The 23,198-nt window shown below is 40.0% G+C and overlaps 2 protein-coding genes across 4 annotated transcripts in view; one reads left to right on the top strand and one right to left on the bottom strand.

Moving 5' to 3' along the window:
* Window positions 1-3,953, top strand: part of enpp6 (ectonucleotide pyrophosphatase/phosphodiesterase 6) — a 49,820-nt gene extending 45,867 nt beyond the window's left edge. The window contains exons 7-8 of the mRNA XM_033633923.2: window positions 193-316; window positions 1,099-3,953. Coding sequence (XP_033489814.1) covers window positions 193-316; window positions 1,099-1,301 — 327 coding nt within the window. The 3' untranslated portion in view covers window positions 1,302-3,953. The remainder of the gene's footprint in view (window positions 1-192; window positions 317-1,098) is intronic.
* Window positions 3,954-6,545: 2,592 nt separating this feature from the next.
* Window positions 6,546-23,198, bottom strand: part of ccdc142 (coiled-coil domain containing 142) — a 54,470-nt gene continuing 37,817 nt past the window's right edge. For all 3 annotated transcript variants that reach the window (XM_078169173.1, XM_033633919.2, XM_033633918.2), the window contains 8 exons: window positions 22,187-22,353; window positions 21,138-21,290; window positions 18,205-18,319; window positions 13,493-13,670; window positions 12,016-12,126; window positions 11,384-11,484; window positions 7,169-7,334; window positions 6,546-6,978 (listed from right to left, as the gene is read on the bottom strand). In XM_078169173.1, coding sequence (XP_078025299.1) covers window positions 6,870-6,978; window positions 7,169-7,334; window positions 11,384-11,484; window positions 12,016-12,126; window positions 13,493-13,670; window positions 18,205-18,319; window positions 21,138-21,290; window positions 22,187-22,353 — 1,100 coding nt within the window. In that variant the 3' untranslated portion in view covers window positions 6,546-6,869. The remainder of the gene's footprint in view (window positions 6,979-7,168; window positions 7,335-11,383; window positions 11,485-12,015; window positions 12,127-13,492; window positions 13,671-18,204; window positions 18,320-21,137; window positions 21,291-22,186; window positions 22,354-23,198) is intronic.

Genomic DNA, 23,198 nt, shown 5'->3' with positions numbered 1-23,198 from the left:
GATCTACAGGTGGCAGTAGCACCTTTAAGCTTGTTGGTTCTTTCTTAGCCTTGAAAACAGCAGTTTCACCACAACAATCTCACCTCAAGATCCATTTTGTAGATATTGTGAATCATATGTGGATTGATAGTGTTGCAGCCATTAAAAATCGATAAAACCTTACTGTGTATGTGTTTGTTTTTGTGTCTCCAGAACAGGGCAAAACTCCCATACTGGAAAAACGACTCTGGAGAGCCCTCGGCGTGGCAAAATGGTTGGCATGGTTACGACAATGAATTTCTTGACATGAGAGGCTTTTTTTTGGCAACAGGACCCGGTAATAAACAAGTCATAATTTAAAATAACAATCAGGGCAATATTATACACCTGTGTCTGTCAAGCAAACACCCTGCTTTACAGTGCTATCTACGATGGCCGTGAAGTTAAAACACAGCATCATTTCAGAAAACATATTTCACAAAGCATGTAATTTCACTTTGGTTTTGGGAAATGTTGCTGTTTTTCACTGAAGTGTCAGTTTTGTAAAATGCTTGGTTTTATGAAATGATCCTGTGTTTTCTGATATGTTGTGTTTTGTGAAATGATCCTATGTTTTGTCACACGTCTTGTTTTGTTAAATGTTGTGTTGTGTAAAATGATCATGTTTTGTTCTGTAATTTATTTTTTTTGTTAATGTGTTTTGTTGTGAAATTGCCTTGTTTTGTGAAATGCTGCTGTGTTTTATGAAATGTCATTTTGTGGAATGTTTTGTTAAATATTATGTATTCTGAAATGTCATGTTTTCTGAAATGTTGTGATTTGTGAAATGTTGTTTCTTGAAGTGTTGTTGTGATTTGACCCTTAGGGTTCACCATAGCTATCTGTCTGAAAGCAACCACACCATTCTCCTGTTATCCACTGTGTATTCAAAACATGACCAATATGACCATACAGTGGGTTCCTAAGTTATCTAGACATGACCCAGAAGTTTACCTGGGTAGTCGGTGTTTTTGAGGCAGACAAAGACAAAAGTGTGAAAAAGTTAAATATTTGTATATTTTAATATCAAGATATTTATTTGAGATGTTTATCTAATTATCTTTACTTCATTTCATCCAGAGTTCAAGCGGAATTTTCGGGCGGCTCCAATTCGAGCGGTGGATGTCTACAATGTAATGTGCTGGACGTTGGGGGTGAAACCTTTGCCCAATAATGGCTCCTGGTCTCGGGTAGAGTACTTCCTGAATGGCTCTGATGGTCCATCCCAACCCACAACCCTCTTTTGTGTGGGTTTGTTAGGAATACTGCTTGCACTATGGTAATGAAGAATTGAACAGTTGAGTGTTTATGGCACCCGATGGAAGCTAGAAATTATCGGCTAGAAAGACTTAGAACATTACACCATGTAGAGGCCGTTGAATCTAAATGTAAGGGAAGAGAAATGAAAGAGGCTGGAAAATTTCACCATGAAATGATTAGAGCATTCTTGAGGACCAAGAACCTGAGGCCTTAAAAGAGTTTTCCATGATCTCATCCCAATCCTTCAATAGATTGGGCAAAAAGAATCCTACAAACCCACAACACCTTAGACAGGACTTCCATTTTGGATCCTTACGAGCCCTAAACTCACAGTTTCTCTTCTTTGTCCAGCTCTCCATGTCTGATCAACATGTCTTGATGTCTGTGGTACACACTTTAAATGTCCAACAAAACAACTAAATGTTAACCTTTACATTTGCTTGAGCATTTTCAGTTTTGGCTGTTTTTTAAAGTTTTTTTTCCTCTGCAGTTTCTCGTTTCATTCTTTGTCAGTCATAGTTGTAGAGCGACTATCCAAAAAGCAAAAATATAGTCGCCAAGAGGCTAAGTAGGGGAAAAACTTTACCTGCCGGACGCGCTGGCATGTCAACAAATCTTCGCTCCAAAGATGTTGCGTTTTACATATTTATTGCTGATAAACAGTGAAACAACTTCCCAAAGTCTAAAAACAATTCCTTTTGCTAGTGTTGACCGATCAAAAGCGATCAAAGCGGTCAGCAAAAGTGAGACTTCCCCCCTCACCCTCTCTGTTCATTCATAAGAACCGCCCGGTGAAGAACAGCTGATTTTACTACTACCGCTGCTGACGTACCACCAACACCATGTGACTCACATCCTCGTAAGTGACCAAATATGGCATGCAAAGAAACTTAATACAAAATATTACAATAACAATAGCTGGCACCTACAATGGTGAAAAATGAGAAGTTAGAGATACAACATGTCAGCAGGACTTCTATTCAGTGATGTATGTATTCAGGGTTTCTGGTGCTTTACAGTTATATAGAGTTATAGATATAAATTGTGGTCAAATTCCTTGTATGTATTCACATTCTTGGCCAGTAAAACTGATTCTGATTTCTGAATAAAGGGCACTGTCCTAAAAATCTCTTTATAAATTTCCTGAAAACAACTAGGTGATTTGAAAGTTAAAATTGTCCAGGTTACTCCATTTTACCTGTAAGTATTTCCTAATGACAAAGGTATTTCCAGGAACCTTAATTGAAAATTATACAGAAAAATACACAGACCTCTAATATGAAGTATTACTTATTTGTGGGCTTGAAGCTGCTGTAAACATCTTCTCTCTTTTCATTTTTGTTCTAAGATCTAATATTCTCCAGAAAACAGTGATGCATAGAAACAAAATCCCTGCATACATAGATCAGAATGAATTGTTTTGGGTATCACAGAAGAGCACCGTTAAATTGATAAATTTCACATAGTAAATGATGCTGATGTTGCCTTATTTTATTATGTGCATGTATGTAACAGCTACTATATGTATTATGGGGGATTATATAAGATATACTTTAAAAAAATGGCAATGCACAAATAATGTAGGTTTAATCTTCCTTTTTTAAGTTTGGGCTCTTTAAAAATCTTGTGATTCACTCCATATGTTGGCTGATTATATCTGAGATGCTTATTTTTGATCTGGCTACAACTTCTTCCCAGTGTGCAATCCTGTTTTGTATAGCCACCTTAAACGGATCCTTGAATTCAGCTAATAATGTCTCTGTCAGGGTTCCTACACAAGTATGGAAAGTATGGAAAAGTATGGAAATAAATTTGATCAATTTCCAGGTATTAAAAAGTATGGAAAATGAAAAATAAAGTATGGAAAAATATTTATGTTTCCAGACTATTACCACTGTTCTAAAATACTGTTTTCTAAAATAGAAAAATAGGTATTTTCAAAAATAATTTAATCAATCTGGATCGTGTTTTATGCCGGGCCAAGCGCAGTTTGTGTGAGAGCAAACGTCTCAGAAAACATACCGCCTCGTTTACCTGATTGACAAGTGGTATGTCCAGTCTGATGACCCATGACCCTCCTCCAGCCCCCCAGGTATCAAGTTTCACTCCAACACTGCACCTTCGACAAGAAGACAAGTTTCACGTGGTTCACAATGGGTAGATGCAAGTTTTTGGATGGATGGCTTGACGATACCGTATATAAATACTGGTTGGCCAAGGATTCCCAATTCACACACAGAGCTAGATGCAAGCTTTGTGTGAAATCATTTGACATCGCCAACATGGGGGAGAAGGCGATTCTGAGCCACATGAAAGGAAAAAACACAGACGTCTCGTTACTGCATCACTTGCACCCAGAGTCCCAACCTTTTTGCCTCAGCCCAGACATTGAACTTACCTGAGTTTTTATTTGCATGCCATTATGGTACTTGGCCACAATCACCTATTAAGAATAATTAAATATGATGTGAAATATGATACAATGATATATTTACTCAGATGTCACATATTCTCTGAAAAAAAAAGCAGAGAAGTCTGGAAATTAGGGTATGGAAAAGTATGGAATTTTGAAATTTCAAATGTGTAGGAACCCTGCTCTGTATTGGATCTATAAGTCCTTGTATCACACGTTTTGTGTTAAGTGCTCCATAAATAAATTTGCTTTGATTTGGAAACTGTGTGTCCATCAGGCTTTCTTTTGGGCTAACAAACACCTCAGATTGAGGAACAGCTGCGAATTATCTATTGGGATTAAACAACTAAGGGTTTCTGCTAGTTTAGACTATATTTCACTCAGAGACACTTAAATGAAGGAATTGCATTTATATCAAATAATCATAGTTAGATTTGGTGGAAAGGCTCCACTTTCTGAGGGAGCTCTCAATGAATCTGAGTAACTATGAGGACCCTGCTGAAATCCCCTTAAACAAACTTACACAAACAAATCTTAGTTAAATCAAAAACACGTGTTACTGTACACCTACATGACTTTGATCAGATGTTACTAGACACATACTTGAATATGCCAGTCAATGTGAAGCTGATATCAATTAGCAAACACAATAGTGGAAAATTTGTAATTTTTTTGAGGAAAGCATGACATTTCTAACAGTGCATACCATAACGTTTATTTTCAGTTAAGGAGAGAAGTCAGATTCGCCCTATGAGGACCATGAGAGGTCAAATCCAAGATGGTTGCCAGCCCCCGTGTCTTGATGTTCAAAACATGTTTAGTTTTGGACCCAAACAGTGCAGAAAAACATTTGAGGTGTTATTTTCAACTAAACTAGGGACGCCCCTTCAATTTGTAATACATTTCAGGACACCAGAATTCAAGGAAATGCATTTAGGTCAAAGTCAGAGTCAAATTACCTTTACATACATTTTGGACATTCTTTTTCTAATACATTTATTTTAGTTTGGACTCTGGATTGGACCTATGTAATACAGTGAAACTTTGCTTCCATTTTAACACTACTGGGATAATAATACCAAACACGTAACAGAACAGACCCACAGTGCTAGTCTGTTTTAATACTATACTAAGCGTGATAATGAAAAATAGACTTGCATTTGTAAAGCCCCTCTCTAGTCTTCTGACCACTCAAAGCACTGCTTTCTGCGCATGAAACAAATAGTGAATAGCACATGTTTTTTTGTGCATTTGACCCAAGCTACAGATGAAAACAATGAAATACAGCGTGTTCTCCTCTTGATGCCAGCCACAGTCAGAGGACAAACGTCTTCTATTTTCCAAATTAAATGAAATAACTGAATGAACGGATGATGCACAGACCACTCAGATCCAGATTAAAACTAATTTAATCTCTTTTCTATTCTACTTTTCTTTGAAGGGCATCCATAACTCATTCAAAGGGGGGGGATCCAATTTTGTCCCTCGCAGCCCGACTCATCATGACTGGATTGAACCACAAAAATGATTTATTGGGCTCCATTAAACTCCCTGTTTGTCCTGCTACCTGTGAATACTGTATTGTATTCTTATTGTAATAACAGTTGCAATGCTTCGTTTTCCTGTCTCCAACATCTGCAACCATCTGGTTCAATAACGCAATTGAAACCACTTCACCAGATCTCAGGTTGATCTGGACTACCAGGATATGCAAGATGGTGATAGCAGATGACCTGCTTGAGGCGGTTGGATGGCGTGAGACCCTCTCTACTTATCTAACCTCCCTGCTTAAACCAGGAACAGCCCCCCTGCTTGGTTGTCTTCACTGTTGGCAACACTAAAAGTTGCAAACAGACTACCCCAGTCTGGTCTCCCTCACACGCCATCTGGTAGAACAATGCACACTTTTATCCAAGCCGGATCCTCCAAAACCTCTGACGCAGTCACCGGTCTTATCAAGTACATGCAAACTACATTCTGACACAGAGCCTTTAGTAGTGCATATTCTCATATATTTATATATATTTATATTTATATATACTTGTGTCATTGACTTACAAAATGAAAGGAACTGCAGTGATAATAGTGATTTAGATGTCAAAATATTACACATATACAGCACATCTTTTTCATTTGTTATTCTGAAAAATAAAAAATATATTTTTGGTCTCACCTACTGCCCGCCTGTGTGTACTTCATTTTTGCCTGTTCCGGTGAATTTATATATATATATAATATATATATATGTATACACTTAACTGGACCCAATACCTGACTCAGTACAGGACTCTGATTGGAGGGTTTTTTTTCCTACAGATCACTACCCCTCTAAGATTTTTGGACACTGTCATTTAGAGTAGCCTGGGTGTCCCCCTTATCTTTGGACTCTGAGTCAGATGCCAGCTGCAAATCACCCCTTATTATTCCCTTTTTAGGACACTTCAAAATGGCAAATAATGAACACAGCCTGGAGCAGAATGCACCAAAAATCATCTTTGGAATATAGGAGTTTGATCATGTGATCTCCTAACTGCAGGTCTAGTTTTTGTTTTGTCTTTTCTTTTCCTTTTGCCTAAGGCACACCTTGGGGTCAAAATGTTGCTGTATTGAACTTTTGGCAGATTGTACTATTGAATGTGCAGAAAAAAGAGCAGTGAAGTCATAAAGCCCAGACTTGAATACTTCTAAATCTAGCTGAGCTAAAGAGAGCTGTTCGTCAACACTTCTCAAGAAGCTGCAAAGCTATTTGTTACCATTTGTTAAATCCATCACCATACAGCAAAGTATGGAAGGCACCATATGCACATAAAAATTATGTGCGCAGAAAACAAAAAAACATTTTATCAGGAAGTAATGATGATGAAATTATGTATTTTAATCAGGAGTATATAAAATATGTGGTTATACAAATACTTTTGTTATTAAATAGAAATATTTTTGACATTGCTAAATTCATTTTTATATCAATTTATAACATATATTACACCCAAAAGTAACCTCCAGAGGTATCATGGTCTTATTTGCAAAATATACACCATATAAACAACAAGACTGGATATTTACTTTATACTGTGTTTGTTGTCAGTAAACCGAAGAGACAGAGAGCCAGAGAGATTCAAGTGATGTGTGTGTGTGTGTGTGTGTGTGTGTGTGTCAGATCTCTGCAAGGTCTGTGTATTCAAGGTTCAGACTTAGAGAGACACTGCAGTCCTGGCAACCTCCAGCGTCGAGTGCTGCTGTGGATCCTCAGGTCCAGCCATTCCCGCTGAGCAACACCCAGAGCTACACTGGGAGCACAAAATAAAGACAGTACAATTCTTACTATTACATTTCATCACAAAAGGGTTTACTTTTGGGCCACAAAACACATTAATAACACAGAACCTTAGGAGGTACTTTAAGGGAGGGACAGGTATTCTAAATCATATCACTGATCAAAAATCAAATCAAAAACAAATCACAGTTGTAAAAATGTACCTTGGAGCAAGGTACGGCTCTTCAGGGGTGGATGGGTCCACTGGAGGGAGGTCAGTGGTCACATCTGAGGGATCGGACTGATGCAGGTCCTCACCCTCCATACACCTCAGGTTGGTTATACTGCTTGCCACCACATCAATGCTGTTTCTGCTGCTGTTGGCTGGACCTGGAGAGTTGCACACAGAGGTTACTGCCACTGGCCTCTCCTCACACTCATTTTATTTTCTCTTTATAAAACCATAAATTACTGCACCCATTAAAGTTGTCTATCAACAAAATGCATTTCTCATTCATTCATTCATTTTCCGTAACCACTTATCCTGATGGGGGTCACGTAGGGCTGGAGCCTATCCCCGCTGACACTGGGCGAGAGGTGGGACACATTTTGTGCAGGTCACCAGACTATCGCAGGGCTGACACATAGAGACAGACAACCTTTCCCACTCACATACACACCTACGGACAATTTACAGTCACTAATTCACCTAACATGCATGTCTTTGGACTGTGGGAGGAAGCCAGAGAACCTGGAGTAAACCCACACTGACACAGGGAGAACATGCAAACTCCACACAGACGGGCTCCCACACCCCAGGTTCAAACCATAAACCCTCTTGCTGTGAGGCAACATTGCTAACCACAGCATCATGATGCCACCAAAAAATTCATTTCTGTTAAAATAAATTCAATACTGTAGTGTAATTTTTGCCCCTGAGAAGAATAACATTGATGATGATCCATCTTATAACCCAATCGGCAGAAAAAATGTTGGCAACATAAGTTTCTGCAAATCATGGATATCGTACATTGACATTTATCATGTAGCAGATACACTGAAACTTAATGTTTCAACAACACTGTGGTTAACATGTGGTTATGTTAGGAACAAAAACCACTTGGTTAGGTTTAGGAAAAGATTATGCTTGGGCAGCTGCAGCTCAGAGGTAGAATAGGTTGTCTACTAATTGGAAGATCAGCAGTTCGATCCCCGGCTCCTCCAGTCTGCATGTCGAAGTATCCCTGGACAAGATACTGAACCCCAAATTTCTCCCGAAGATGCTTCCATTGGTGTGTGTGTTAAAAACTGCAACTTAAAGGCATGTGGCACCTTGCATGGTAGCCTCAGCCACCAGTGTGTGTGAATGAATGAATGTAACTCATAGTGTAAAAGCTTTGAGTGGCTGGAAGACTAGAAAGGTGCTACACAAGTGCAGGTCCATTAAAAAAAAAAAAAAAAAACAGTCTTAGGCTGAAATCACAGCAATGTCTCAGTAATAAAGAACCACTTTTTGTGACACTTTCCACCCTGGAAAAGCAGCAACAGGATGGTAAAACACACCTGCATTTGGTGGCTAATAAGCTGCAATGACCTGCTAAAAACACCTGGTTTTGTTGTTTTTTGGTCTCAAGCAATGATCTGCAGCTTGCCAGGCGTCTCACCCGGCAGACATTTCCCCTAGGTGGCACAACATCCACATCCCCATCCATCCCCATATGAAAAGCAGCTCATATACTATGTCACTTATAGATATTGAAATGTTAAGTGTTAAACGTGCAAATGTAACATATAAGTGGTATGCAAAGGTGTACAATGCCAACATCTTCTTCTTGCTACTGGGCTACATCTTGAAATGTACTGCTCACAGTATCATGTAGGGATGTTCCTCGCGACTAATTTCCCTGTTGACTAAATGAAAATTTTAATTAAGACTACTCGACTAGTCTAAAAAAGGGAAAACAGTCAAAATGTAGCACAATTTATTGTTAAGTATTTGAAACATTGTCCCAAAAAAATATCATTTGCATTAGGAGCCCTTTGAAGCCTTTAATCACAATCTTCAACAACCATAACAGATTTGAATTGTGCTGAAGTACGAGACAGTTTGTGCAGTGCCGTATGAATGTGAACACAATGGCAACTCAGTCAGAAGTTAACCACTAAAAATACAGATACTTTGTTGCTACGGATGTCAACGGTAATATTTGCTGAGAATTTTTTTGACCAGATATGCATGTTGGTTTATAGGTTAATTTAGCTCTTTTTCAGTTTGGCAGTAGTAATAGCATTAACAGCATAATAATACTAATACTAATAATAATGATAATAATAATAATAATAATGATGATAGCATAGTTGTATAAGGTGTTATGTGGCATAACAACATCTTTGAGAAATTTCAGTCAGGTTTTAGAGTTTTACACAGCACAGAAACGGCCCTCCTCAAGGTACCTAATGACCTTCTTTTAGCAGTCGACAGGGGGGATGGTGCCATTTTAATTCTTTTAGACCTCAGTGCAGCTTTTGACACTGTTGATCATGGCATTTTAATAAATCGTCTTAAAACCTGGGTTGGGATCAGGAACACTGCACTTAGTTGGTTTCAGTCTTATCTTTTAGAGAGAACCTTTGCGGTCACCATAGGTAACCACTCCTCTTCTACAGCTCATATTACCTGTGGTGTACCGCAGGGTTCAGTTTTAGGTCCTATTTTATTCGCTATTTATATGCTCCCACTTGGTCAGATTATTCAACGCCATAATGTCTCTTTTCACTGCTACGCGGATGACACAAAGATATACCTCCCACTGAGACCTGGTGACCGCAAAAGCCTAGCTGTTGTTGTTGACTGTATCCATGATATTAACTGTTGGATGGCACAAAATTTTCTACAACTCAACAACTCAAAATCTGAAATCCTCCTGTTCAGTTCCCCTAACTCCATCAGCCTCATCAAAAATGGTCTTGGTCCCCTATCCGCAAATGTTAGGCCCACTGCCAGAAACCTTGGAGTAATTTTTGATTCAGACTTAAGCTTTTAGCCCCATATCAAAAAAGTTGTACAGTCCTGTTTCCATCAGTTAAGAACCTTCTCTAAAATCAAACCAATGCTCACTCAGTCTGATCTGGAAAAAGTCATTCACGCATTCATTTTCTCAAGACTGGACTACTGTAACTCCCTCCTTTCTGGCATCAACCATAAATCTCTCTCCCGCCTCCAACTTGTTCAGAATGCAGCAGCTAGGCTTCTCACTGGTTTTAACAGACGACATCACATCACCCGGATCCTGGCTTCCCTCCACTGGCTCCCTGTACGTTTTAGAATTGATTTTAAGATTTTACTGATCACTTTTAAAGCACGTCTGGGTCTTGCCCCAAGCCACATTACTGATATGCTGACCCCCTGTGAACCAGTGCACAGCCTTAGATCCTCAGGTGGGGCCCTTCTGGTCGTTCCAAAGTCGAGGCTTAAAACCAAAGGCGACTGAGCTTTCACCACTGATTTTAACTCCATTGTCTTTAGATAGGCATGTATAGCCATTCAAAAGTGAATTTAACGCTTCAGAGATCCAAGCTGCTCTGGCAAAAATAGTCCATGAAGCCAGAACATGATGCAAAACATCATGGAGGGAAAGCTGATGACAGAGACCCAGGAGCAGCATGACAACAAACCCAAACATTGCCAGAAATACTCAGGAATGGCTTCAAACCAAGCCGGAGTGGTCAAGAGCAGAGACTCCAAACCTCAGTTTATTAAGCTGGTAATGGTTCAATGGACTCTATGGCCGCAACACCGCCTCGCGTTCTATGTAAAAGGTACAATCACTGAATGGGGGTGCGGAGTAGTCTCGCCTTTAAGCCAGCATTAGAGGTAGTACTAGCACCAAAATGACATCCATTTAAAAGGGACAGCTAGCAGGACAGGATTATGGGCAGGATGGGTGTGATGTTTTGATGACATGTTATGTGTGCGACTCACCGCAGGAAATTTAAAAAGTAGCTGTTAGCAGCCAATTGAAAGGAGAAGAATGGCGGCCCAAAATATCAGAAAACTGGGAAAACACTTAGGTCCACGAGGTTCTTACCCTCCGAGCAGAGGACGAGATCAGCTGCCATATTAAATGATTGTTGTTGCCATGTTGTGTCATTGTTATTGTTTAAAAAGTGCTGCCAATATGTATGTTATATGCCACACTAGAGGCCATTGCTGTAATGTTACATGTCATGTATGTCATGCCTCTTTTGCTTCTGCGATGTCAGCATGCTGTCTAAAATCACACACTGGAGCAAAATGATGCTGCTGTTGTTTGATTCTGTGCAAAAATGCAAAGGAGGCAAAGAGAAGGGACTTCATAACGGGACTATAGTGTGATCCCTGTGTAGAAGGGGTTATGATTTCATTCTGTGACTTTCTGACCAACTGGTGTGATACTCACAGCAGCGTGTGAAAGGCTCCCAGGCTCTGGACTGTAGATATGGTTTGGCCTGCGGCTGCTGGAGCAGACAAACCACTGCTGAGTCCACCTGCTGAAAAACCCTGCAGACAAGGAAAAGGATTACCCAACTTGCGTGGTAACTGAAAAAAATCTGCAGAGGAGTAAGTTCTCTTCACCATGGTCATTAGACTACAGTTTCAAAGAAGTCGACAATGGATACTGTCAGTATGTTACAACTCTGTCAAAGTTTCAGCAGATCACCAGTACAATGAAACCAATTTACTAAGTAGGCTTATTTTATATTTTCTGGTGCTTTTTCTTTCATATTTTTACCTGTTGCGTCAGCCAAAAGAGGGTCTACAGAGCTGCTAGTCAGGTGTAAATCAATGTATTACCATTATAGCAGCAGTCTAAAAAATGTATGGTGCATGAAGCAGCTTTGAAACTTTAACAAAAATGTAGGTCTGATTGGTTTAAATCTTTCTAAGTAAACACATTCCCAGTTCAATTTAAGATACAGAACAACTCTTATATAATCAATATAGGAGCCTCGTCTGGTGTCAATAAACTGAGATTACATTACACTGACATGTATGGTTAGTTAAAAGGCAGGATATAACAAAGTGTGATACCGGAGGCTGAGCAGTCGCTGGTGGAGTTCAGCTGACAGACCATATTTGTCTGACTGGATCAACTCTCTGATAGAATCAAAGTCCTGCTTCAGCTGGAGAGCTCCCTGCACACTGAGGAGGAACAACACAACACTGCTCAGAGGACTTACTGAGCTATACATCAGCAGCCTGCTGCACAATATACCCAGTTAAACACACTCAAGAAGAGGGGGATTGCTTTTGCATCATGAACAATCTCTCTCTCTCTCTCATACACACAACACAAAACACACATTAATCATGTGTGCAGGCTGACAAAATAGTTTTGTAGGCAGAAACAGAGAAACCCATGTCTTTCATGACACTAGGAAGGGCAAGGCATTAAGCCCAGTACAGACCAAAGATTTGCGACGAGACGAGTTGAAACAGGCAACTACTTGCACTGTGCTGTTCTGTAATGTTCTAAAAACCTGCTGGTTCACAACAATGTTACTAGATCAGGGACATACGTCGCCCTGACGTCTGAGGTCATGAAATCCTTTGCAAGACTATAGTTGCGCCACATCACAGGCCCCCTGCTGGACCCCCTACAGTTCGCCTACTGGGCAAACAGGTCAGTGGATGATGCAGTCAACATGGGACTACACTACATCATGCATCACCTCGACTCTCCATACGCAAGGATCCTGTTTGTGGACTTCAGCTTGGCAGGCTTAACAACACATTTGCACCTTTGCTCTATTTTACCTCACAGACTTGTATATATTTTGTATATTTGACATATATTTAGGGCTTGTAAATATTAATTAACTTCATTTAATTTTGAATTTAGTGTAGTCTTTCTATTTTCTACTTCCACGTTCTTTTTCTTTGTCTAATTTTTGAGTACTTAATGTCAACACTGGCACATTGAGAGCAAAGTTTACCGAAGTCAAGTTCCTTGCACACGTGCACACGTACTTGGCCAAGAAAGCTGATTCTGATTCTGAGATGAGACAGTGTATCATCTGTGGAGCTTCTTGATTGGGGCAAGAAGCTCCGACACCAGGTGACACCATCAGCTGGCTTGAGCTACAATCAGACCGGCCAGTTCACACTGCTGCAACTTTTCTCTGCAACATTCTAAAACGGTTTTGTCTCATCATGAATCCTTGGTCTGAACAGGGCTTGAAAAGTACTCTTGATTTCCAGGCACTAGTTTCAGTCAGGTTGGGAAATGTTTTTAAAAAAATAGATTATTTCATGGCATGTTGCCTTTATTCAACAGTCAGTATAGAGCTGGACAGTAAATACAGGGAGACAGAAGGGTATCACATGTACCGAAGATCCTCAGCCAGGTGTCAAACTGTGGATGCATTTTTATGTGGCATGCACCTTAATAATTAGGTTACAGGGGTGCCTCATTTCATGGTATTCTTAATCTCTGTTGTAAACAGTGTCATTGATTTGGTCAAAAACACTGTGGCATCAATGTGTGATGATATGGCCAAAAACATACCTGAATTTGATCTTATGTTTCAAGATGTGTTCCATCCATGCCTCCATAAAAGCTGTCATTGTTATACTCAGAGCTTGGACACGGGCATCATCAGACAACGGTGCCACCCCCTCTAAAACCTGACCAATCACAGTCTGAGCAGCCAGACACGCATACTCACTGGGACTGCCAGGAAAACCTGTGCAACGACAGAGAAATACACAGTTATCAATACACAGGTAAAAATTGTAGCCAAAGTTGAGTATTACTATGGAAGTCCAGTATTTATGTTATGTAATGTAGTAATGTAACTTTGTTTTTAAAGTTACTATTACTATTACTATCATTATTATTAATATGTTATAAAAAGGGTTTGCCTTCATAAACCTACAGGGCCCTTTGACAGGCGACACCATCTAACCTAAACAAAGAGCAGATACTTGGGAGCATGATCCGGCCTTCTATCTACATTATATGTTTAGGATAAACTACAGTGGCTGGTCAACAGGCACCTTGATAGGCAGCTTCATCTGAATGTCATGGGTTTATCTGAATGAGAAGTTACATGTGAGTGTAAGAGTGCATACAAATCTTGTGGGTCATCAGCATGCTGCCATCATCAACAGATAACCCCACTCCCAAAAAAACAAAAAACAAACAAAATAAATAAATAAAAACCTGGGACACTGTTTACATAAATAAAAACAGAATGCAGTGATTTGCAAATCTTTCTTGGATTTATATTCAGTTGTATACAGTACAGAGACAAGATATTTAATACTCAAACTGATAAACCTTTTTGTTTTTTGTATATACGCACTCAACCTTTTAAATTCCTGCAATGTGTTCCAAAAAAGTTGGAGCATGGAGCATGTTTACCATTGTGTGACATCTCATTTTCTTCTAACAGCACTCATTAAGTGTTTGGGAACTGAGGACACCAACTGTTGTGTTTTGAAAGTTAAGTTTTGAAGATGAAATTATTTCCCATTCTTGTTTGATATATGGCTTTAGTTGCTCAACAGTCCAGGGTTCTCTGTGGTTGCATTTTGTGCTTTATAATGTGCCACACATGTTCAGTGGGAGGCAGGTCTGGACTGCAGGCAGGTCAGTCTAGTACTTGCACTCTTTCACTATGAACTGCACTGTTGGAACACGTGCAGAATGTGTCTCATTGTCTTCCTGGAACAAGCAGGGACATTCCTGAAAAAGACGTCGTCTGGATGGCAGCATATGCTGCCCCAAAACCTGTATGTACCTTTCAGCATTCATGGTGCCTCCACAGATGTGCAAGTAACCTATGATGCCATGGGCACTGACACACCTCTATACCACCACAAATGGTGTCTTTTGAACTTTGAGTTGGTTACAATCTAGATGGTCCTTTACCTTTTTAGCCCGGATGACACAACATCCATGATTACCAAAAACAATCTGAAATGTGGACTCGTCAGGCCGCAGCACACTTTTCCACTTTGTGTCAGTCCATCTCATATGAGCTCAGACTCAGAGAAGTCTGCAGTGCTCCTGGATGTTGTTGATACTTGCATTTGTAGATGCAACGATGAACTATGTTTACTGACAATGGTTTTCTAAAGTGTTCCTGAGCCCATGAAGTAATATCCTTTATACAATCATGTCGGTTTTTAATGCAGTACCATTTAAGGGATCAAAGGTCATAGTTTTTTCAAGGTTTTCAGCTTTGCCCCATATATGCAGACATTTCCCCAGATTCTCTGAAACTTTTGATGATATTATGGATTGTGGATGGTGAAATCCCTAAATTCCTTGCCATTGTGTGTTTTTCATTGTTCGAACTATTTAACCACACATTATTTAAAAAGTGACAATCCTAGCTTGTACACAACTGAGCATTTCAAGGATGCCCCTTTGATACCCAATCATTGCATTAATTAACCTGTTCACCTGCAGAATGTTCCAAACAGGCGTTTTGTGAGCATTGCAAAACTTCAAAAGTCTTTTGTTGCTTCTGTCTCAACTTTTTTGGAACGTGCTACAGGCATCAAACTCAAAATGAGTGTATATTAACAAAGAACAATTAAGTTTATCAGTTTAAACATTAAGAATATTGTCTTTGTACTGTATTCAACTGAATATTGGTCCAAGAGGATTTGCAAATAATTGCATTCTTAACTTGATGCAGTAGATGCAGTGATGACCTGTGTTTTCCAATAATGATTTTCGGAGGTGTTCCAGAGTCCACATAGTGATATCCTTTATACAGTCATGTCAGTTTTATAATGCAGTGCTGCCTGATGGATCGATGATCATGGGCATCCATTGTTGGTTTTCAGCCTTGCCCCTTACTTGCAAAGATTTCTCTGGAATCTCAGAATTTTTTGATGATATTATGGATTGTAGATGGTAAAAAATCCCTACCCATACCCAATACCCAATCATGATACTATCACCTGTTACTAATTAACCTGTTTACCTTTGGAATGTTCTAAACAATTGTTTTTGAGCATTCCACAACTTTCCCAGTCTTTTGTTGCTCCTGTTGCAACTTTTTGGAATGTGTTGCTGACATCAAATCTAGAATAAGTGTATAATTACAAAACACAATTAAGTTGATCAGTTTGAGCGTGTAATACCTCATCTTTGTACTGTATTCAATTAAATACAGGTCATAAAGGATTCACAAATCATTGCATTCTGTTTTTATTTACGTTTTACACAGCATCCCAACTCTTTTGGAATTAGAGTTGTACAATCCTGTCTGGAATGTCACTGATCAACATTATATGTTTAGTATTCTGTGCATACTTTCTTCTAACTCACAGCCAGTCACTGGAATTGGCTGCAGTGTCAAACATGTTTTCACTTCCTGTTTTAGGCTACACCCTCGAATGCCCAGTTCAGTTAACAGGGACAAAAGTGATCTGCCCACAAAGTCCCTACATCCAACCTCCAGGGGATGTCCTTCTCGTTTCCAACCATGCTCCTCTGCTTCTGTTGCCAGCTCTGTATATCAAAGCTTTTTCCTTTCATAGGTCATTTTTACTGCATCCTCCTATCAGCTCCACATGATTTGCAGCACACTGTGTTTCTGACCACTTCACAATGGACTATGAGCTGTTTTCGTAAATCTACTCTCAATTTGCATTCACAATGGCTGTTGACCACATGCCTCTTGAGCAATCTGGTGAAAGTCGTTGATAGCTTCCTCTTTCTGCCATGTCCAGGTAGTGTAGTCAATGTTCCTTTAACTTTGAACTTGTGAACTGTATCTTTAGGAACATTCAGTGCCTTTGTTATCTTCTTGTGTCCTTTTCCTTCTTTATGCAAGGCAAGGATCACCCCTTAACTTTTTGTAAGCCTCTTGACTAAACCATATTTCTCAACATGCAATCAAACGTCACCATCAGTAAACCTCTGGCCAGTCCACGTACTTGATGTGTTCTTTCTCAAGCACACCTGATGCAACTAATGAAGCCCTTGATTAGTTGCATCAGGTGTGCTTGAGACAACACCTGATTTGCAAATGTGTGCTCTTATGAGGGATTCTATTCAGGGGGTTGAAAAATTTTAAAATTGCAGTAGTCATTAATAGTGCCATTTTGTGTTTAATTTGGAGAAACCACTTGTAAATATTAGTTGTGTTGAGCTATTTAAATAGTTCATGTTTGATTTGTTTATTGCGAACAGCTGAAAGTTTGTAAATTTTGCCAATAAAATTTGCAATGGGGGTTGAAAGATTTTGCAGCAATTCTATGTATAAATGACCCTTAAAAATTCAGTACAGTACAGTATACCTAAAAAACTCAAATCAGACATGTACTGGTGCTCCTCTGATTGATAATAGCACTCTTTACACAGAGACTGTACGACAGGGCTGCTATGACATCCCTTTGCTTTTTTGACAGAGCCAAACAACAGCATCATAATGCCACCCCACTGTGTGGTTTTAGACAGCATGAAGGCTTCCTGGAAGTGCGTGACGGGCTTGATGTGCAACACTGCAGCAACTGATCTCTGTTCTCGTCTAGTGCTCAGAGGGTAAGGAGCTATGCTCCTCATTGTCTCCCCACTTTGGGGACATTTCAGTCACTGTTCTTCTTCTTTAAAGGTAGGGTCTGGAGGATTTTCCAGTTGCTGTTTGTAAACACACATTCAAATTTGGCCCCTCCTATCAGGCTCAACTCTCCTGGGTGTACGGAGCCCCGAGGTACGGAAGAAGGCTTCACAGAAGAGGTTCAGGCAAGGCTCGCGCTGGTGCACGCTCGGACACGCTCGGACACGCTCGGGCACGGCACCTGCGCTCTCTCATTGGCTGGGGAAATCTCCGCCTAGAAGCGGTCCGAGCTCACAAAAACATCAAAATACAGGCAGAGGGCAGGAGCTCTGCAGACAGAGTCACCACCACACATGAGTAGAAGCCCCATAGGTGATGATTAAGCAGGATTTCATTTGTATATGTCTATATTTTGTTTTGTTTGAAAATCCTCCAGATCCTACCTTTAAGTTAGCTGCTTACTGCTTCTAGCTTGCTTTTTAAATCTCCTGGCGGTGGGTCTCACACATGACACATCTTCTAAACATCGCACCTGTCCCACCGAAGCAATCAAGAGATTGTCTCTATACTCTTTAGAGACAGGCTGAGCTGACATTATAAGTTTCATCCTCTCCAAGGGATCAGCAAAGATCTGTGGTATGACTTCATACATAGACTGACCCTAGACTAACCATTAATAACAGTCAGACTTCAGTACCTGTCCTGAGGCTGGGTCTCCAGTGTACAGCAGAAGGCATGGTCTGTTCAAAAATCTCCCCTGACATCCTCTTGCAGTCACTGGAGAAGGTCTTCAGCACCAGAGAAGAGAAGGTCTGATGGACAGTGACACAGAGCAGTGGCATCAGGATCACATGACACCTACACTCTTGGGTTTGCACAATGCACACATTCATGCTGGCAAAATGGAAGAAGGGGACAAACATCTTCTCTTGTTTGAAGCATTCACACATCATTCTAAAACACCCACATTACAGATCCTGTAGCTGTGTCATACAAATGTATTACATATTACTATGCTCATATTAAAGGGTAACTTTGGTATTTTTCAACCTGGACCCTATTTTCCCATGTTTTGTGACTAATAGGATTCCAGTGTCATTCCAGTGTTGAGCGAGACCACTGCAGATAGCAGCGGCAAAACAGGCTGCAATGTAATCCCTGTGGGCAATTGAGCACCATGTCCACTAGAAGTGCTCAGACTGTAATTCTTAGTGTCTGACACCATTATAGAAAAAAATCCTACACAGCTTGACCTATTATTCAAAGAGCAAGATCCTTTTTGTTTGACCGAAAACAGCCTCGAAATTGCTTGGGTCAAACCCACCAGCCCCCTTTTAAATAAACAGTAATTTTATCATTGTGATACACACCTCATTCAAAGTCGACAGAAACAAAATACAACTCACAAAAACAGTTTTGGATTGTCTTTCCACTGTTCCAACAATCACCAACTGTGGTTTTGTTGAAATAAATCCTTCATTCACTCAGTTAGATTTGAAAATATGCTGGCTCTATACATGCTAAAATGACTGTTTATTTAAATGTAGTCTGGTCTGTTTGAAGACGGGGCCCTTTCTGGTTAAACAAAAAGAATTTTGCTCTTTAACAAAAAGGTCTGTTGGGATCCTTGCCATAATGTTGTCAGACACTTAGAATAACAATGTGAGCCTGTCAGTGACAAAAATAAACATGGACATAACAATTTACAGTGCCCATAGGGATTACATTTGCAGCGTGTTAGGCCACTCTCAGTTCTGGACCAATTTCAAAAAATTGTTGTCCCCATTAATCACTCACACACACAAAAACATGGGAGAATAGGGTCGAGGTTAAAAACTGCCAAAAGCCGTGTTTCCACCAAGAACTTTTGGTATAGTACCTTAAAAACTAAAAGTAACCCCTACGGACATGTACCTAGACCCTAGACCTACTTAGCATTTCCACCACAGACAGTACTCTATCTAGGCAGAGTTGATAACTCACTGCTCCATCCAGCTCTCACTGTGTTCCCCCTTTACTGGTGATACAGAGGACAGTCTGCACCTTGTTATAAACTTTATCCTCCACAGAATAGGGCTGACATGCCAATATTTTCGCAACAAACAAGAACAAGCTGGAATGGGAGTCTGTCTCAATGGGATATTCACGTGAAAAAAATAGCAGGTTTGTACAGAGTCCTATCAAGCAGTACGAGCCATACGTTGTCATTTCATGCACTGAGTAACATGCAAGAAAAGATTCCACCAAAAAGTTGGTAACCTGGTATGACCACTCTGATGACGCGAGCTCGACATTCTATTTGGCTCTGTATCAGTCTGGACTTGCTGCCGTCCCCAACACTTTAAGTGGGTGGGAGTACTCGCCTTGACAAACTCCTTCAGCCAATCAGCGAAACAAAACAGTGGGGAACATCCTCTTCATCACCTGTGGAGCCAGTTAATAAATCAAGCTTTTGCCAAATTCAGTTAGAAGAACCATATTTTCCTCCAAGGAGCAAGTGTGTACACTTGTTCTTGTTTATTTGTTGTTACTGACTCCAGCCACCATTACTATTCTGTAAGCTGCAGCCTGCATTTTACGTCATCAACTGCAACGCAGTCCCTCATTGGTTGCTTATGTTGTCAAGTATGGAGCAGATCCTTGATTGGCCCAATCGGATTTTAATTTCTGGAAAGGGTTTGGGGCGGCATCAAATCCAGACTGATTTCAGGATGGTCTTACCAGGCTAAAAAGTTGCCGGCAGCTGCTGGCAGTAGCCTTTGAACAGCAGGGTGAATTAACTATTTTTTTCTCAGTCTACAGCTGCTGCAAGAGGCAGCAAAACATACTTTCATTTTATAGTTATAGTTTGCAAATGTATGTAAAACTTGCCACAGTCAACAGTGATCACATAAGCTTCAAAACCAGCCACAACTCAGCACTAAGCAAGAGTGACAGTTCTCTCTTGACCAATCAACAGACTTCAGTCTGTCTAACCCTAACCCTAACCCCAACAGAGAGGTAACCATCCACAAATTTTCACAATGGAAATGGAAAAATAACCATTCTAATGTGTACCAAACTGAACTGAACCAGGCTGTTTGGGTGGAAACAAGGCTAAAGTTACCTTTTAAAGCAGGTATAAACAAACTCTGTAGGCTACTTGGCTCTCAGAAGATTAGTCTTGATTGTATCAGTGTTTAATACTGGATTTTATTTACACTGATGTGCCATCAGTGAGGGGCATTGACGCTATCTTGGTGCAAATCAATGACAGTTTTGAAATTCTTTTCCCCAAATACAGGATATTGTAGCTGTCAGAAGATCCCCATTTCTCCTACTCAGTGTTCCATTTAGAACGAGATAGAAATGAGCAGTTCTTCCTACTAGGCTATTTTCTGCTTAATGTGCAAGTTCATTCTTGATCTTGAAAACAGACTAAGATAATGTTTTTGGCCCTTCACTCTCAGCTATGTGTCACCATCAAACACAGCTCATGTGTTGCTGCTCTCATTCTCTAACCCACACAACCCTAAATATTGGGATACCATTCTCACAGCATAATTAAGCTTTCACTGCTTTGTAAGAACAATGGAAGAGGAGTCAGCTTTCTAATGTGTTTGTTGGTCTAAAATAAACCTGACAGGTTACCTGCAGCTCGGACACAGCCCTGTCAAGTGCTCTGAGTTGCCTCCTCAGCAGATGCTGGTTGTGGTTATGAAGAGTGGAATGTTGGTTACTGTCTGAATTGATCATCAGGGACTTAGTTTGAAGCACCATAGTCTCTAATGACTCTCTGAGCACCTGCAGACACAGAGAAAACACATCACAAACATACTTTATCAAACTGATGCTCATTCGATTTCAGGGCTAAAAGCAAACACTATAATATAAGGCAAGTGAATTTTGGGCAGGTGACCAAAAGAACAACTCCAATGATAGCAATAATCATTTTAATATGCTGACAGTATATTAGCACTGTAGCATTTACTGTTGATATGGCTATTTTAAGTTTTTCTTGATAGTTTTCAGAGAACAATGGTTATCTATGGTAAAGGGGAATAAAGTACAGTATGCAGTCACATGCACAAATGTGGGCACGATGGTCAAAATTTTGTTTACTGTGAATAGTTAAGTAAGTAGAAGATGAACTGATCTCCAAAAGTGTTGAAGTTAAACGTGACTAATTTCTTAAGTATTTCAAACACGATTACTTTTTATTTCAATCTTTTTCAGTTTCATAATAACAAAAAAGCTTCTAAACACTTTTTGTAACCAGCTAAGAGTCCTTCAGTTCTTGTTTGGGGGATTTTCACCCATTCTTCCTGCAAGACGCTTCTAGCTCTGTGAGATTAATAAACAGAATTTTGACCAGGGGTGCCCAAACTATTACATGCCACTGTATCTGGCTTTAATACACAGACAATACTTGTTTGGAGGATTAATCCACTGTAGATATTGGTCTTTGAATGGTAATGTTGATAATAAAAAAAAGAATCAAATAACACTAGCCTTAGCTTAAAAAAAGAAGTGTGTACCACAACAACAGGTTGGCAAAGTGGTGTGAATACTGAAGTTCACTCTATTGCTTCATTCATGCCTGTATCGGGACCTACACGCTTTTCCTTTAATGTCATTCTTTGATCCTCCATCCATTAAATACACAAAAGTCTCCTGGTTGATAGAAATGAGGAACCTACTTTGAGATCTCCCTGTGTAATAAGCAGGAACTTGTTGAGACTCCATGAAGAGAGAAACTGGTAAGCCTTGGATATGACCCAGACTGTAGATATCTGCACTGTGGCTAACACCAAGCTAACAGTCTGTCTCTGGAGAGTGAGCCTGGACTGGAAGACGCTAAAAGAACCTGAGTGGTGGGGGAGACAGAGCGAGACAGAGACAGAGACAGAGAGAGAGGCTGTAATCAGGGCCTACAAATAGAGATACACCGGGTGTAATTCATTCACTAAGGGCAGATTTCGTCAAACAATCAGTTGATATGTTCACAGCAATTCTGCCCTACACAGGCTAACTGCAGTAACTACGCAAATACTGAAAAGTTTCTGACTGTCCAGCCAAATGCTTCTAAGTAGAAAAGTGGTAATGCGTGTATTTTTAATGCCTATAAACAATTATCTGTGATTTAACCTATGAGAATTAATTTCGCTGACCTTTTTTCCATGACCAAAACCAGACGATGACGAGCTGAGAATAGATCTTGATAAGACAAACTGGGAAGAATTCTATGATTCATTTTCGTGGCGAGACGTGACAAAATTATTCATGGTGGACTATCAGACATTAGAACAAAGGAAACACTTCATACATCTATTAAACAAGACAGGTGCATTGGAGAGAGAAGACCAAAAAGTTGCAAAAGGACTCCCGCACACTGTCTAACTTGCAATATATAATTTATTTGTGATGTTTCGGTACTAGACCTTCATCAGGCAAAACTATCAGACATTGAAAGCAGAGAATAGCCATGTTTGCAATTATTTTCAAATGCTGCATGATCGACAGGCTGGTACTCCAGTAAATAGTTGGTGCCAGGATGTTTTGCTAGTCAGCAAAAACACTCGCCCCAGAGTAGCATCAGCCCTTGGTGTGAGTTATTAGCTGTAATTCAGCAGTAAACAAGCAGCTGTGTGTGTCTGACTGTGGATGGTGGAGCTGCTGAATGGATTTGTGGAGTTTGTTAGTTGCAGCAGT

The sequence above is a fragment of the Epinephelus lanceolatus genome, chromosome 7 (assembly GCF_041903045.1).
Source record: "Epinephelus lanceolatus isolate andai-2023 chromosome 7, ASM4190304v1, whole genome shotgun sequence".
NCBI classification, from domain to species: Eukaryota; Metazoa; Chordata; class Actinopteri; order Perciformes; family Serranidae; genus Epinephelus; species Epinephelus lanceolatus.
Note: the sequence above shows the minus strand (reverse complement) of the source record. Positions and strands in the feature narration are given on the sequence as shown.